An 18,170-nucleotide genomic window follows, 5' to 3' on the forward strand; every position below is an offset into this window, starting at 1 on the left:
CAGCACCTTGTAGCACTGTCTACAGCAGCACCTTGTAGCACTGTCTACAGCAGCACCTTGTATCACTGTCTACAGCAGCACCTTGTAGCACTGTCTACAGCAACACTGTCTACAGCATCACCTTGTAGCACTGTCTACAGCAGCACCCTGTAGCACTGTCTACAGCATCACCTTGTAGCACTGTCTACAAAAGCACCTTGTAGCACTGTCTACAGCAACACCTTGTAGCACTGTCTACAGCATCACCTTGTAGCACTGTCTACAAAAGCACCTTGTATCACTGTCTACAGCAGCACCTTGTAGCACTGTCTACAGCAGCACTGTCTACAGCAGCACCTTGTAGCACTGTCTACAGCAACACGTTGTAGCACTGTCTACAGCAACACCTTGTAGCACTGTCTACAGCAGCACTGTCTACAGCAGCACCTTGTAGCACTGTCTACAGCAACACCTTGTAGCACTGTCTACAGCAGCACCTTGTAGCACTGTCTACAGCAGCACTGTCTACAGCAGCACCTTGTAGCGCTGTCTACAGCAGCACCTTGTAGCGCTGTCTACAGCAGCACCTTGTATCACTGTCTACAGCAGCACCTTGTAGCACTGTCTACAGCAACACCTTGTAGCACTGTCTACAGCAGCACCTTGTAGCACTGTCTACAGCAGCACTGTCTACAGCAGCACCTTGTAACACTGTCTACAGCAGCACCTTGTAGCACTGTCTACAGCAGCACCTTCTATCACTCTTTCCATGGCGAAATCATACTTCAAAAGAGGTGTTTCAATGAGTCATTAAAATAAAATTTTGGTGTAATGAGCCACCTTAAATAGCACAAAACCACTTGATCTTAACTGTACCTATGATGCAATCTTTATTTGTAGATATGCACTGATCATTTTGGCCCCACCCTGATACCAAAACCTCTACCCATGAGATCATGAAATTTTTGGTAAAGGTCTACCTGCTACTTTTAAATATCCATTTAGTTTCATTTTAGCACTAAATTTAAATATGTTATCTAAATGTTTGACACATACATACACTATATGCCAAGTTTGGCCCTGTCCAGTGCAACCAGAACCTCTACCCCTGGGATCAAGTAATTTATAATTTTGGTAGAGGCCTCCCTACTCTACATCACTATGCATATACATGTAGTTTTTCTTATGCATGTGCAGATGTAGAGAAGAACATTTTGAAAATTGGTCAATTTTTTTTCTGTTTTTGCCCTGTCCTTAAGGTCCCACGAGTCCTGAATTTTTCAATATCTGTCACCCTTGTTCCAAAGATGCTTCATACCAATTATGAAAAGAATTGGACTGGCAGTTATCAAGAAGTTAAATATGTACAATTGTTAACAGACATACAACGCACGATGACGGACACACTGACTAATTGCTATAGGTCACCCAAGTAAAACCTAAAAATTATATACCGTCAAGAAACCTAACATATGACCAAAGATTGATGCTGCCAGCATTTGTAAATGTGTATAAATTTGAAAGCTCTTAGTTGTAACAATTCTTGATTTTCTCTGAGATATAGTGAATAATTCATAACCTCATTAAATTCAACCACTTATTATAAAAGACACAACACAGTAAACCTCCCAAACAAGGCCTGCAAAACCATACCCTCATAAATAATCTTGGCTATAACTGTTTTCCATATGACAAAAAACATCAAGGCATGTAAGGAATTTTGGAATGGCAGAGTAATCCAAATCCCTTCTATTGAATCACTCATTCAGCTTCACGAACATGTCAACAACTTCATGTCTAACAGTAAACACTACCTATAGATTAGAGGCCTAGCTATGAAACCAAAATGGTGCCTTCCTATGCCATTGTTTTCATACACAAACTGGAACGTAGTCTGTTAATGCAAATATACAAACCCCTGGCTACATTTCAATGATGATAGAGATGGCCATGAGAGTCTGAATGATATCATGAAATTTGCAAACTCTTTCCACCATTCTATCAAGCTTATAGTGCTTTTAAGAATACACCCCTGGACACCAAAGCTACATCAATAAAGCAGAAAATTTATTTCAGCCTCCACACTAGGCCCGCTAAGTTATTTCAGCCTCCACACTAGGCCTGCTAAGTTATTCAATATCACATCTGCCCTGGCCCTAGGAGTGATGATGTGAACAAAATATCTAACATCACATCTGTCCAGGCCCCAGGAGTGATGTGAACATAATTGAATACATGTATAGAATGAGTTTGCTTGCATTGCAATTTGACATATTGGAACCTTGCAACTTTTGAGATTTTTCAAAGAATTTTACAATATACAGTGGAGCCTCGGTAATCCGGACGCCATTAATCCGGATGCTTCACCTTCAGGACGATTTTTCTAGGGATCAGAATTTTTATACATTATTTTGCATCATTAATCCGGAAATTTGCGTTCCGGATCCGGACGGTCACTTTTTACTACAAAACGTTATAATGCATTGAAAATTGTACCGTTAATCCGGATGGTAATTTTGTTTAGGGAAGGTCTGTGTCGGACAATTTTAGCAAGGCGTAAATTATAAAGAAAACAAGCCACTGTCAAATTGAAGCGATTACCTGTACCCTGTCAACACCTCCCTCCAATTAGGTGGTGTGTGATGATAAGTCCGGTAGATAGCACGTGCCAATCGAGACATTGTATTGCCAATTTTCGCACATAAGATCTTTATTGCGTGTAGTGTTGAATTTTGTAAATAAATCTGTAGCATATTATTTTATAGTCTTGATCAATACCCTAATAGTATTAATAAATTAAACATCATGCCGTAATGATATTTTTTTAACTGCTACACATATCAGTTGTACTGATTCATAAATTGATATCGGCTTATTCAAATCTAAAGAGTGTAGATTATACTTCTAGATTCTGGATTTTATACTGTTGATTGGCGTGAAATATACATGTATGTTCATGCACATGTATTTGCAGTAAGTTTTTAATGTTTAGAATGTCACGCATGTAGAATGTACTTGTGTACGATTGATTCTTGTTACGATGTTGTAGAGCTTTATTGCTTTCGAATTTTTAAACTCTGAGTAGAAGTGAGAAAATTACCATTATAAGGAAAATGATAATTAAATTCTGTATGTACCTGTAATGTTAGTTTCACTTGAGTTTTGTTCCGTTATTATCGCATCATGAAAATAATAGGTGCACGTGACTAGATCAAAGCAGTAGTAGGTCTTGATATTACGAGCTTAAATTATTTTGTTCTCCCAATATTGTCTTGGATAATTATAAAATAAGAAATATAAACTCTGGCAGATTGAATTTTGGTTAAAGATTGTTGTCAACTGACATGATAATCACGAAATTCTTATATCAACTTTGGACGATGAAGATTGTTTTAACAGACCGCCGAACCCGTGAATCGTGACAGATGGAAATCACCGGCCTCTTTAAGAAGTAAAAGTGTGATGAAATGTTTGAAGTGTAAATGATTATGTTAGTTACTAATGATTTATTTACCTATAGTTACATAAAGTGCTTCATTATTTGTTTTAGTGCATACGGTACACAGTTTTGTATATTTATTTGTAGGGATCATATGTACATGTATGTACAATGTAAGCACAGGCAAATACACTGAACACATACAATTTTAGTGCTTTGAAATGCATGTAAATGTTAACATTATCATCATTTATTTACTAATGCAAATGGTTAAATCCAATGATAGAATGTGTTTAATTCACTATGCATCAATAAAGTAGGCACATATTGGTTACTTATGCAAAGCTAGAAAATGTGCGATTCAATTATCCGGATGCTTCATTTATCCGGACGATTTTGCTGGGAACCAAAGTGTCCGGATTAACGAGGCTCCACTGTACTCCTGAGTAAAGGTTTAAATCCCTCTTTTGGTCCTCTCCAGACAGTTAACAAGAATAAAATTCAGCTACTTACTGCAGCCTGCCTCATCTGTGTAGTCTAAACACTGCATCACCCCATCACATCGCTGGTTCTTATCAATACACTGGCCAGATTGGCACATAAACTGGGTCGACTTACATGGTCCTGCAAAAAACCCAAGATGTATTTGTGAAACAGATACCCAGTATGGCCAAACTTCAAGGTCAAGGTCATGAGGCAAAAATATTTGTTATGGAAATAAAATTTTGTCACAAGGAATTCACATGTGAAGTATTTAAGTGCTAGCACTAATCATTCAATGTCAAAGTTTTTCAAAAGTAAGTTAAACACCACGGTCAAGGTCATGGAATCAAAATTTTTGCTACATAAACGTCTTGTCATTGTGAAATATGAAAGCTCTGTCACCAACCATTCAAAAGTTACAGCCAAGGTTTTAAAGTTTATCAAATCCCAAGGTATAGGTCACAAAGTAAAAAAAAAAAATTGGTACCTGAGAAAGGTCTTATCACAAGGAATACACGTGAAATTTTAAATCCATCAAACATTCCGGCAAAGGTTAAAGTTTTTGTGGACAAACAGACAGACAGAAGAAAAACTATATGCCCCCAAATGTCTGATTACAGAGGCATAAAAATAATATAAGAATTTTATAACAATGGTTGAAGTTCTCTGCTCATGCCATGGCCCCATCATATCTTAGACATAAACATAGTGATTGCTCCTTCACCAAACGCTCAGCATTGAGAAGTGAGAATCACAGGTCTTTCGGATATGAAATTATAAAGGAGGTTCCGTGTTGCGGAAAGCGTTGGCACAATAAAGAACCCCCACTGCTACAGCCATAAGTGTTAAGCATAGGTGGTACTTCACCTACATCTGACGATGTCTCAGTATGAGGGAAAAGTCTCGATAGGACGTAAAACGAACAACTAACCAACCAATCTTCCTCGTGAATACATCAAGATGAAGTTTAGAAGGAACAACATTATTGGGCCAGGTCTTTTATAAACAAAGCAATATATGCATGACTCCTGCTAGTCGTCGTTAGATCTAGAGTAACAGACGGGAACTAGCAGGAGTCTACATAGTGGTCCTCGTTTGTTTGGATGGAGGATCATAGTTTTCATGCTGATCCTATCAAAAATTGGGTGCCTATAAAATGCGAAACTAAACGAAATGAAATCAAATCAAACGGAAACAAAACAAAATCTAACAAAACAGAACAAAATGAAACATATTTTATAACTGAAATCTTGAATCATAATAATAAAAAATGATAATATGGGCAAGCATCTTACTTGGTCCCTGTGATAGTTACTATAATATCGATTTTATGGGTTCTTTCATCACATAAACAGTCTCTTGAAAACATTTTAACAAACTGTCGAGCTTTGTTTTGGGTCATGTGACTTGTTTGCTCAAATGACAGCGAAAATTCAGTTGACTACAATTGTGTGCTTCTGTTATCAAATTTTGAAGTGATATTTTCTTTTAATCGATATTAGTAAGTACAAGAAGCATCGTTTTATTTAATAGTTATGAGTTTAACATTGAATTTGGCTCTCAAGTATTCAAAATCGGCCCAAGAATGCCGCCTCCAGGCGACGAAATTTCTAGTTTACATAATGGAGCCGGTTCCGACGTTTTCCTGGCATGGTAAATATAAGAATAAAAAAAAGCAAGGAAAACGTCAGATATTTCAGACTAAGACAATCCACAATGTTGATGATCTTAGCCTTTATTAGTTATCAGTACCGTTTCCCCATTAAGATTATAGATGAATGAATGACCTTGAAAAATAACCGACACCTTCCTTTCTTCATGGGGAATAGGTGTACCAGGTTTAATTCTTTAGAATTAGGTTGCGATGGATGAATAGACAAACCACGCACGAAAACACCGCACCCTATCATAACAAAACCTGTCTATGATGGTTGAAAACACCGCACCCTATCATAACAAAACCTGTCTATGATGGTTGAAAACACCGCACCCTATCATAACAAAACTTGTCTATGATGGTTGAAAACACCACACCCTATCATAACAAAACCTGTCTATGATGGTTGAAAACACCGTACCCTATCATAACAAAACCTGTCTATGATGGTTGAAAACACCGCACCCTATCATAACAAAACCTGTCTATGATGGTTGAAAACACCGCACCCTATCATAACAAAACCTGTCTATGATGGTTGAAAACACCGCACCCTATCATAACAAAACCTGTCTATGATGGTTGAACACATTCATCAACTTTAGTTATCCATTTAACCTTAAAATCAATAGACATCTTTTTCTTCTTGCCTTTCATCTCTGTGCTCAGTATGAAACCAATACCTGAAATGATACCCTTTTTATGGAGTCTACAAAATTCTGACTTTGACCATGATTGATGACCTTTTGATCAAAAATCAATATAATATCTGACTTCTTCTTAGGTTTCAACTGTGCCATTAGCATGCTATAGTATCTGTGATCAATATATGAAATAGCACTCTTTTTATGGCATCTTAACCTTTTTCCAGATGTATAATACATACATACTAATACACACTCACAAACACAACTCTGTTGCAGGGTTTAAAATATCATTGATGATAGAACAACACTGCTAATTATACAATAATGTTATGATTTGCATGCACTATGTCGAAATAGTAGTCAGGATTTGACCAATGCTGCATGAGCCGGAGCTAACAAAAAGCATAATGATCATCTATACTAGACACAGTTTATGCCCGGTGTGACTTACGTTTCTTCCTTTTTATTGTGAATGCTTTGAGGTCCATTAAGTCTTCTATACTGGTCAGCAGGATCTCACGATCAAACTTGAAATTTTTGTTGACTCTCTCAATCATTCGTTTCTGCCAATCAGTCCAGTATATGTAATTCCCTTTATAAAGAAAGATTTTAAATGTGACCTTATGATGAAATTGTGACATGATGGAATTAGAATGACATCATTACAGTAAACACAGCAATGATGAAACAGTCAACACAACAATGATGAAACTGTCAACACAGCAATGATGAAACTGTCAGCACAGCAATGATGAAACAGTCAACACAGCATTGATGAAACTGTCAACACAGCCATGATGAAACTGTCAACACAGCCATGATGAAACTGTCAACACAGCCATGATGAAACTGTAAACACAGCAATGATGAAACAGTCAACACAGCCATGATATGAAATTTGTCAACACAGCAATGATGAAACTGTCAACACAACAATGATGAAACTGTCAACACAGCCATGATGAAACTGTCAACACAGCCATGATATGAAATTTGTCAACACAGCAATGATGAAACTGTCAACACAACAATGATGAAACTGTCAACACAGCAATGATGAAACTGTCAACACAACCATGATGAAACTGTCAACACAACAATGATGAAACTGTCAACACAGCCATGATGAAACTGTCAACACACCAATGATAAAACTGTCAACACAGCCACGATGAAACTGTCGACACAGCATTGATGAAACTGTCAACACAACCATGATGAAACTGTCAACACAACAATGATGAAACTGTTAACACAGCAATGATGAAACTGTCAACACAGCAATGATATGAAATTTGTCAACACAGCAATGATGAAACTGTCAACACAACAATGATATGAAATTTGTCAACACAGCAATGATGAAACTGTCAACACAGCAATGATGAAACTGTCAGCACAACAATGATGAAACTGTCAACACAGCAATGATGAAACAGGCAACACAGCAATGATGAAACAGTCAACACAGCCATGATGAAAATGTCAACACAGCAATGATGAAACTGTCAACACAGCAATGATGAAACTGTCAACACAGCATTGATGAAACTGTCAACACAGCCATGATGAAACTGTCAACACAGCAATGATGAAACAGTCATAGCCATCATGGTTCCTTAGAAGCTTTTCAATTCTGATTATCAATTGGAATTTTCATAATTATTTATAGCTGACAACATCAAAACAAGTTCTAGGTCTTACAACTATTAACACTAGACTCACTATTCTGTTCCAGATGTTTTTTGAAACATGAACAGATCTTTTGATTCTTCAATAGGCCATATCAAGACCATACTACATGCAGATTAATTTTCCGAGCAATTGCTTGACACCTGAAAACCCTCTGGAGATAAGGATAGTGTTGAACAAAAAGTGTAGTAGCATGTCGCTTATAAATGAAGGATGATAAGAGCTAGTTCTATTCACAATTTGTCCTGAGGTTCTTGAGAAGTTGAACATGTGAAAAGTCTACAGATGACAGACTTACATTTAATCTGAACTATTAAGTTTCATGTTCTGCTATATGCAAATAAACTTCAATGTTTTGATTAAATGCAAAAGTAAGATGAATGGTAAACCATTCTTTTATCAAATTACAATTGTCAGTATTTCAATCTAAAATTGATTTACTTCCAACAATTTCAACTAATTATCGACTGTGAGACTTTTTCCAATTCTTCATGACTACTGCACAACTACAATGGGTTTCTTTTCCTGCCCCGATATTTGCAGGAAATAATGAGAAACATAAGTTACCTAGGAGACTAAGTCCAAATATGTGTGGCACATCGGTGCTCATCAAAATACTTCTGTTAGAACCGTCCACATTGGCTGTCTCGATCCGGTTAAACTCTGCGTCCCCCCAGTAAATCCTTTGACTCTCTATATCTACTGCTATTCCGTTCGGCCAGCCAAGAGAAGTGTTCACCAGGGTCACTCTTTCTGAGCCATCCAAGTTGGCTTTTTCTATTTTAGCAACTTTACCCCAGTCTGACCAATAAATTTTCCTGTAAAAAGTGGTAAACGAAAATATTGATGTTTAAATTAAAGTGTAAACTTTTTGTTAGTAGGAATATGCTGGGGAAAAAATACCATTAAAACGCATATATTTCCATCCAATGAATCTTTTCTCTTATATTTCTTTTGAAATTGACATTATTTTCATCCTTGACAGTAAAATGTTTGTTGCAAACTAGTTCAATCCGGTTTTCTGAACCACCAGTTCACTTAATCATGATTACCAAATATGGAGCGTCATCAAGGTCAAGAAGTGTATTGGCTGCTCCATTTAAAGTAACGAATGGGTCAACAATATGATATTTCAATACTAAAATTTAGTTTATATTTCTAAACAAGAATATCAGTGACTTCTTACACCACATTTGTTACAAATTGTTGAATTAATTTATTATGTGGATACAGTGAATTATGGTTATAATGAAGTAAGTACTTGAGACTCTAAGAATGAATTGTAACCAAATCTTGTCAAAAAATTTGAATGTATGCTACCTGAGGATGCATGCATATTAATTCCACAAATTGTACACTTTGCTTTGATGATTTTTAAAATGCTGGTATCCAAGATACATCTCCCACCCCCACAATCCCCATACTTACAAAACCCATAAACATTTCTGTCAAACTTCATGGCAATTTGATTTAAACAATAGCAAAAACTGCATCCACAAAAATCTCCATATTTATATGAAAATTACAAAGTTAAAAGTTAAAAAAAAAGTTGCCTTACAAATTGACATTTGGCATTGAACATCTCCATCAAGTATCATTTCAATCCAATTTAATCCCCATGTATCAAAACGACAAAGTTCATCTCATGGCCCAGAAAAATCAAATACTTATTTGATTCAGAAGTGTCATGGTTATTGTTTTGACGAATTGAGTCCTTGTTATTTCTTAAAAGAAGATTTCTAAAGAATTTTCTTATTTACAACTAAGATAAATCAAAAACCCATCTTGCAACCCCACCAAAACCCTGGAGGTTGTTGTGTGTAAAAATCCCTGGACCTTGTGGTATGTCAGAACCCTGGATGTTGTGGTATGTAAAGAGTCTTGGAGGTTGTGGTATGTAGAGAACCCTGAAGGTTGTGGTATCTACAGAACCCTGGATGTTGTGGTTTATACAGAACCCTGGAGATTATGGTGTGTAGAGAACCCTGGAGGTTGTGGTGTGTAGAGAACCCTGGAGGTTGTGGTATGTCAGAACCCTGGATGTTGTGGTATGTAGAGAACCCTGGAACTTGTGGTATGTCAGAACCCTGGAGGTTGTGGTATGTAGAGAACCCTGAAGGTTGTGGTATGTAGAGAACCCTGAAGGTTGTGGTATCTACAGAACCCTGGATGTTGTGGTTTATACAGAACCCTGGAGGTTATGGTGTGTAGAGAACCCTGGAGGTTGTGGTGTGTAGAGAACCCTGAAGGTTGTGGTATGTCAGAACCCTGGATGTTGTGGTATGTAAAGAGCCCTGGAGGTTGTGGTATCTTCAGAACCCTGGAGGTTGTGGTATATAAAAAAAACCCTGGAGGTTGTGGTATATAAAAAAAAACCTGGAGGTTGTGGTAAATATTTTCAACAGAACTCTTATAAGAGAATATATAATATATGGTACCACATTAACAACCTATATTGAAACAATAAACTCCAGATAAAAACTTGCACAGTACTTGTTCTTAGGGTCTACAGCAATATCTCTGGGCTCCTCTAAATGGGTTGTGACTATCGCTTTCCTCTGGGTCCCATCTAACTCCGACATTTCTATCAAGTCCTTCCCTGTGTCTGTCCAGTACAGCTTACGATTCACGGTGTCCACTGCTATTCCATCTGGGTGCATAATTTCAGTGCTTACACTTTTTTGTCCTGTAATGATTAATTAAAAAATCAACTGCTCATTTATGTAGACTTAATAGTTTGATGAAATTTAAAAATCATCAAGAATATATTTCAAAACAAGCTTTAAATGCAAAGTTAAAAATCAACCCAAATCTGTTGATTATGTCTTTAACTTAACAATCAGGGAAGCAACTTAATTTTAGTTGTAATTTTATCCTTAAAAAACAGAACATCTTTTAGATACGTACCAGAATGAAAAGGCCAATAACAAATAATAATTTAAATCATTTACATCAAATCTGACCTGAAAATAGGATTACGATCCATTGAATCAGTTATTTTTCACTTCACAAACATTTCCGTAGATTATTTCAACCATGTACATCACATTCTGTTGGTGATTATGAAAAACTTTGACCCCATATTGTGGTCCCAACCTAGCCCTAAAGGGTCATCACATAAATGAACATGTATTCACACAACATCAGGATGCCTTAACACCAATATGACTGACATGACGTTCCTGTTCTGGAGAAGGTCAAGGTTACAAGGTCATAGATCATGGTATGAAATGAAAGGTCTTGTCATAAGAAATCTTATTCTATATACAAAATACTGTATAAGTAGAATTTTTAGCGAGAATTTAATTTTGGCATTATTAGCGAGAGTGACTAGGTCGCTAAAATTCAATATCACTAACAATTTATTCTATATTGGAGGCTATCTCACTTGGAAATAAGAAAGTCGCTAAAATTAGTTCTTGCTAAATATACATGTATATATACCCATAATTCATGGAAAAATCACTAAATTTGTGTCTCTCTAAAAATACCACTAATACAGTATGAAAGCTCTACCTTAAATAATTCAGGAGGTATTTCATAGGTTATTTTTCTTAAAAGTAAATCAAACCCCAGGGTCTAGGTCACAAGGTTAAAACTTTAATATGAAATAAAAGGTTTTGTCACAGAGAATGCGTATATGACATAATAGAGTTCTATCATTCACTATTCAAAAATTATGTCAAATTAAACAAGATATGATTATAATTTGCCAAATATAAAGTCTACCAAATAAAGTATTGGCTGTATAAAAGTGGGCTTTTTCTGAGTACTACTATTTTTCCCCACATTAATAACTCCCTTGCACAAAATCCATGCCAATTTTGATTTCATTTAAGAAATTTTGATCACAAAGACCTCCTTTAGTAAAATTGGCATCAATTGGTCTTGATCCTATTTTGCAGGTCCCAACATCCTCTTACCATTTCTGAAGATTCCAGGTCTCTATCAGTCCAGGTTCTAAAGTTATACAAATTTTTATGATCAAGGTCAAGGTCACTGAAGTCATTTAAACATGATACTAGTTTGTAGTTATCATTTCTGAAGATCCCATGTCCATATATGTGATAATTTATCAACCACAGATCTGTACAATGGCTTTAAAAAAAACATGATTTTGAGTGAAAAATCCATACACAAGTTTGCAAAAAGTGGTACAAAATCTGTTCAGAATAGCAATCATAAAATTGTTTTACACACCTACAGTGTATTAAAAAAACCTTTAAGCGTACAGTGCTGGGCGATATTTTCACAAATTCCATAAGTGGTAAAAAAACCCAGAATTATCTCATGAATACAGCATCTAATGTTACCTACTTGATTGTTGAGACCTTAAATATTTCATCATTTCTAATTTTATAATCATATATACATGTACAATGTATTTGCAAGAACAGAGAAAATTTGGGTGATCAGGTTTGGAGACACATTCAATTACAATTAAAGTGATCAAAGATTTTTCATCAATTATTCCAACATAACATTTGCAAAATAAGATTCAAGATTTTAAAAACATTTTCAAAGTCATAAAAGATGCTTTTTTTATCCTCATAATTATGATGTCTATAGCCTACGGTAATACAAAATATATCAAAGACTACTAATAATTTGTTTACCTTTTTATTCATTTGAAATAAAATAAAATTCAAAAGCTATCAATTAGCAATGACAATGATGGCTTTCGTCTTTTTTAAACAAAACACCTGTTTGACCTATTTCTGACCATAGTGCAACAATTCTGTTTGAAATCTGCCAAGCATGTCAAAGTCTTGTATTTTATGCGATCAAAACAATGGATATTAATTGGAGCGTGTCAGCTGTTAGACTCATTTTATAGGGATAGACCTGAAAAAAAAAACACCACTTTTTCATTTCGTGAGAATTTTAATGTATAAGTGTGACAGCATGAATGGGGCTGAAAAAGAGTGACTTTGTGTACAGTCTATACATATCACATGTAAATGTATGCTTATCTCTATCAGTCCCAATTCTATAGTCATACATACAAGTTTTTAAGATCAAGGTAAAAGGTCAAGGTCACTGGACTCACTTGGTTGTGATATTAGTTTGTAGGTCCCACCATCCTCCCATCATTTCTGTAGATTGCAGGTCCCTATCAGACCTGGTTCTGAAGTTATATCAGTTTTTATGTTCAAAGTAAGATGTCAATATCACTGGAGTCACTTGACCTTGCTACTAGTTTGTAGGTCACAACATCCTTTTATGATTTCTGAAGATTCCATGTCTCTACTGGTCCTGATTCTGTTGTTATATGGATTTTTATGATCAAGGTCATAGTTCAAGGTCACAGGAGTCATTTGACCTTGATACTACTTTGTCTTCTCTTATCATTTCTGAAGATCCCATGTCTCTATCAAGTACAAGTTTTTTTATTATACTTTCAAGTAAAATCCTCGAATCTGATTGGTCAAGAAGCATTTGAAAAAACATATGTTACCCTCTGAGAACAGAAAGCACGCACTCCAGGGTGTACAACAGGCTATGCCTTGGTTGACAATGGCTTTCTCGGGGTAAAATTTTCAATGTTACCCTCACCTACATTTGATATTTATATACTGTTCTTGATACTACATGTAGTTTGTAGATTCCATCATCCTTTCTGAAGATCCCAACTTTAGTACCAAATAAAAGGTCTTGTCACAAATAATGTGCATGTGAAATATGACAGCACTCACCATTCAAAAGCTATGAGCAGGGTTAAAGTTTCAGACAGACTGACAACAAGGACAATACGTCCCAACTATACGTATAAAAAAAATCCTTGAATCCACACAATTTGGGAACATTTGCATTTAGATATGATTTAGTATGGCCCTGCTACTCTTGAAAAGAATTTGTCTAAATCAATTTCCTGTATATTCTCAAATAAAACTTTAATCTCCAATGCTGGCCCCATCCTATCCCCGGAGCTCCTGAAATGAACAAACTTGAATTTCAACTACCTGAAGATACTTGCATTAGTTGCATATTAATATGAATAATCATGGACCTGAGATGAAGATTTTTAAAGATATTTTTCTAATGTTTCATATAAAATTTTAATCCCCTATTATGGCCCCATCCCACTTTAAGGGGCCACAATTTGAGCAAATTTGAATCTGCACTACCTAGGGATATTAAAATGATTAATCATGGTCCTGTTGTCCTTGAAAAGACTTTTCTAAAATATTTTTCCTACATATTTGCAAGTAAAACTTTGATCCCCTATTGTGGCCCCATCCTACCCCCAAGGATCATTATTTGAACAAATTTGAATCTACTCAATGCCAGGAAGTTTTTATGTACATTTCAACTTTTCTGGCCCAGTGGTTCTTGAGAAGAAGATTCTAAAATATGTTTCCTATACATCTGCATGTCAAACTTTGCTCCCATATTGTGGCCCCACCCTACACCCGAGGGCCATGATTTGATCACACTTGAATCTGCATTATGTCAGGAAGCTTTAATGTAAATGTAAACTTTTCTGGCACAGTGGTTCCTGAGAAGAAGTTTTTAAATGACCCCCCCCCTCCCTTTGTGGGGGCAGAACCCTTCATTTGAACAAACTTGATTCCCCTTCACCCAAGAATGATTTGTGCCAAGTTTAATTGAAATTGGGCCAGTGGTTCTAAAGAAGAAAATTAAAATGTAAAATGTTTACAGACAACAGACAGACAGACAAAAGGTGATTAGAAAAACTCACTTGAGCTTTCAGCTCTGGTGACCTAAAACACAACACAGCATTAGTTGTTTTGTAAAATTTGCACAGACTAAGATTGGCTTCCACTTATTATTTGATGTCAGTGTTGGTACACAAAATAACAAACTGCAGTTGCATATGAACTACCCAAGAGTCAATTGGAAAAAAAAAAATTTATGAATATGAAGTCAATCTCTTTTACCTGAACCATCAAGGTAGGCTCGACTGATGGCACTTTGTTCATTATCAGACCAGTATATCTGTTTTTCTACAGGATCAAAGTCTACCGCAATAGAGTGTTTAATGCCCTGTACAGGAATAGTATGGTATTCAAAGCTGGAAAGGGACATCACCTGGAGAGACTGTCTCCGAGCAAAAACCAACACTTCATCTTCAACTGCACAAGAAAAAAAGCATTCTATTCTATTTGCAGTAATCTCATACACTGGTGACTGCAAACACTGTTCAACCTCATATTCATATTACAAAGACTGACTGATTATATATATTGAGCATTCTATTCTTTAATTTTCTTTTTCTGATAACTGATAATGATAAATCCCACATGGAATTCTGCAATTTTACCAATGATTCCTAATATCTCTGTATCATACAGTCACTGTAGGCGGGATACATGTTTATTACATTTTCAACAAAGAAATACTGTAAGTTATCAACTGAATGAAAATTTATATTTTCAGTTGTAATTTCTGTGAAAATGATAAAAGTGATATCTACACAGTGTGCAGATAACAACCAGAACTAGTGAACTGCCAGAATATTTATACAGTATCATCACATTTTTATATAATATGTTTACAGTGCAACCATTGGGACAAGTGCAACCAGTGTATATACTTATCCATAACAGGCATGTAGAATAAAAAACCTCTGAAGCTATTCCAACATGTATAGACATCATCTTGTAACTATATGATCTGCCTATTCATTTAACACGGGAACTATAATGCAGTTGATGTAATCAGTGCATTGTGACATCATATGTACGTTTACTGTTATCAACAACAAAAGCGTATGAGATGTCAAACAATATCTATCTGAAATTTAAAAGTTTATTCATTTGAAATAATCCACTTATATCCGAATGTAATTTTTTAGTTGATATCAAAGATGTTTACATTTTTTTGTCCAATCATGCATGGCTGGGAAAAAAAGTATCGACATCGCTGCTACACATATAGTCAACATTTATTCATCAATGAATTATGAAACAATTGGCATACCATTTTCATATTGCTTGTTTTTCCCGTGGAAATAGAGTGTTAAGTTGATATTGAAATATTTTGCATTTTCACAGATTGTACAGACCCTGAAACGTGCTACTACACCTTAAAAACGAACCGAACCGTTCCGAGCAAGAAACGAACCGTACCGTTCAAGAAACGTACCGTACCGTGCAAAAAACGAACCGTACCGTTCAAGAAACGTACCGTCCCGTTCAAGAAATGAACCGCATCGTTCAAAAAGCGTACCGTACCGTGCAGAAAGTGTGCAGGATAATATTAAGCAAACCCCGCCTCCAAAAGCCCGAAAGCGTACCGTACCGTGCAGAAAGCGTGCAATTTATGTCACGTGACCCACTTTTTCAGCCACAGTATATTATTTTCACAATGGCGCCCGATGGGAAAGGAGGTCATAGACTATCGCTGGCTATTCGAAGCATTATCCTCAAACATCACGAAGCTGGGTTATCAACTGTGAAAATCACCGAGATGCTTAAAACAAAGTACGATTTCAAAACTACTCAAAAACTGACAAAAAAGGACGTACAAACTTCACGTGCAGATATCCTGGATCTTTCATAATGCCGATGATAAATCACAATAAATGTGAAGTGCAGAAAATAATCATTGTGTCATTTGCGACTTTAGTGTATTCAAAACAAAATTCACTTCTTCTTAAAAACTTTTCCAATTTAGGCACTGTAATTTATATCCGGAAACTTAATACGCTTTGTTTTTACACTTACGCACGCCCATGTCGGGGAGCAGTTCATGTAACAACTTTTTATAAAATCGTAAATTAATAAATGTCTGATGAGAAATGAAAAACAAATTGAAACGTAATAACAACCATTAAGACTTAGACTTAAGCAAATTCTAAAAACTTTTATTCATAACTTTTATGTACGTTATCAATATGGAATTATTCCATCGAAGCAATCAAAAATAACGTCTCATTTCCCCATGTGCACATTCTAACACAACCACAAATCCTGCAGCCGATAATCAAAGAGCCAAATAAGACCGATCGAGTGAAAACAAACTATCGAAACGTACAATTTATACGAAGTCAAAGCGTTCAGGTCACGCCCACCTCATTAATAAAACGTGCAAACCGTTCACAAAGCGTGCAGCTATTTTTAGCAAACCGTACCGTGCAAGAAGCGAACCGTACCGTTCAAGAAGCGTACCATACCGTTCAAGAAACGAACCGTACCGTTCAGAAAACGAACCGTACCGTTCAGAAAATGTACCGAACCGTACCGTGCAACTGGTGTAGTAGCACGTTTCAGGGTCTGTAGCAGCCTGAAGTCACCTGGATATTCAAATTTATCTAACAGTGTTGTCATTCCCAAATATTATCTGGATATTCACATTCATCTAACAGTGTGTAATCCAAATATTATCTGGATATTCACATTCATCTAACAATGTTGTAATTCCTAAATGTTATCTGGATATTCACATTTATCTAACAGTGTGTAATTCCCAAATGTTATCTGTGTGTTGGAAAAGCTTAATTGCCCCATTCTTGAACGCTAGTCAATGGAAAAATCTTGGTACAAGTTGTGCGGATGTGTTACAGCAACGTCTTGCATAAGTCACGTAAACAATGTAGCCCATACTTTGGAATTTGAATTCTCTCTCATACACGCATTATCATTACAGCTTGCTGAGCTACTTAAATTAAATTTTTCATGTTTCATGTTTGAATAACCAAAACAAATTTGAATTAAAGTAGTCTTATTGTTCAAATGTATTGATTTTCTTTTACATCTTTCTTAAGGTGCTACATTTTCTATGCAATATCATTTTGAACGTCAATAAAGAGAGAACTAAAATAAAACCTAAGAAAGTGTGATAAACAGAAAATTTGATGTTTTGTTGTTGGATATAGAATTCCTAATATCTCTGTATCCTAAAGCCACTGTATGTACATGTATGTATATTTCACTGACCACACTCAGTCTCATCTGTATGTATGTATATTTCACTGACCACACTCAGTCTCATCTGTATGTATGTATATTTCACTGACCACACTCAGTCACTGTATGTATGTATATTTCACTGACCACACTCAGTCTCATCTGTATGTATGTATATTTCACTGACCACACTCAGTCTCGTCTGTATGTATGTATATTTCACTGACCACACTCAGTCTCGTCTGTATGTATGTATATTTCACTGACCACACTCAGTCTCGTCTGTATGTATGTATATTTCACTGACCACACTCTAGTCACTGTATGTATGTATATTTCACTGACCACACTCAGTCACTGTATGTATGTATATTTCACTGACCACACTCAGTCTCATCTGT

General features: G+C 36.0%; 1 protein-coding gene across 4 annotated transcripts in view; it reads right to left on the reverse strand.

Annotated features, from left to right (window-relative positions):
- Positions 1 to 18,170, reverse strand: part of LOC125683912 (low-density lipoprotein receptor-related protein 4-like) — a 100,338-nt gene that overhangs the window by 55,887 nt on the left and 26,281 nt on the right. For 3 of the 4 annotated variants that reach the window (XM_056141012.1, XM_056141013.1, XM_056141011.1), the window contains exons 10-14: positions 14,800 to 14,994; positions 10,391 to 10,583; positions 8,465 to 8,715; positions 6,657 to 6,797; positions 3,932 to 4,042 (exon numbers count right to left, since the gene is read on the reverse strand). In XM_056141012.1, coding sequence (XP_055996987.1) covers positions 3,932 to 4,042; positions 6,657 to 6,797; positions 8,465 to 8,715; positions 10,391 to 10,583; positions 14,800 to 14,994 — 891 coding nt within the window. Of the gene's footprint in view, positions 1 to 3,931; positions 4,043 to 6,656; positions 6,798 to 8,464; positions 8,716 to 10,390; positions 10,584 to 14,799; positions 14,995 to 17,956; positions 17,968 to 18,170 lie in introns of those variants that run through there. The other variant, XM_056141014.1, reaches the window with a different exon arrangement.

The sequence above is a fragment of the Ostrea edulis genome, chromosome 6 (assembly GCF_947568905.1).
Source record: "Ostrea edulis chromosome 6, xbOstEdul1.1, whole genome shotgun sequence".
Lineage (NCBI taxonomy): Eukaryota > Metazoa > Mollusca > Bivalvia > Ostreida > Ostreidae > Ostrea > Ostrea edulis.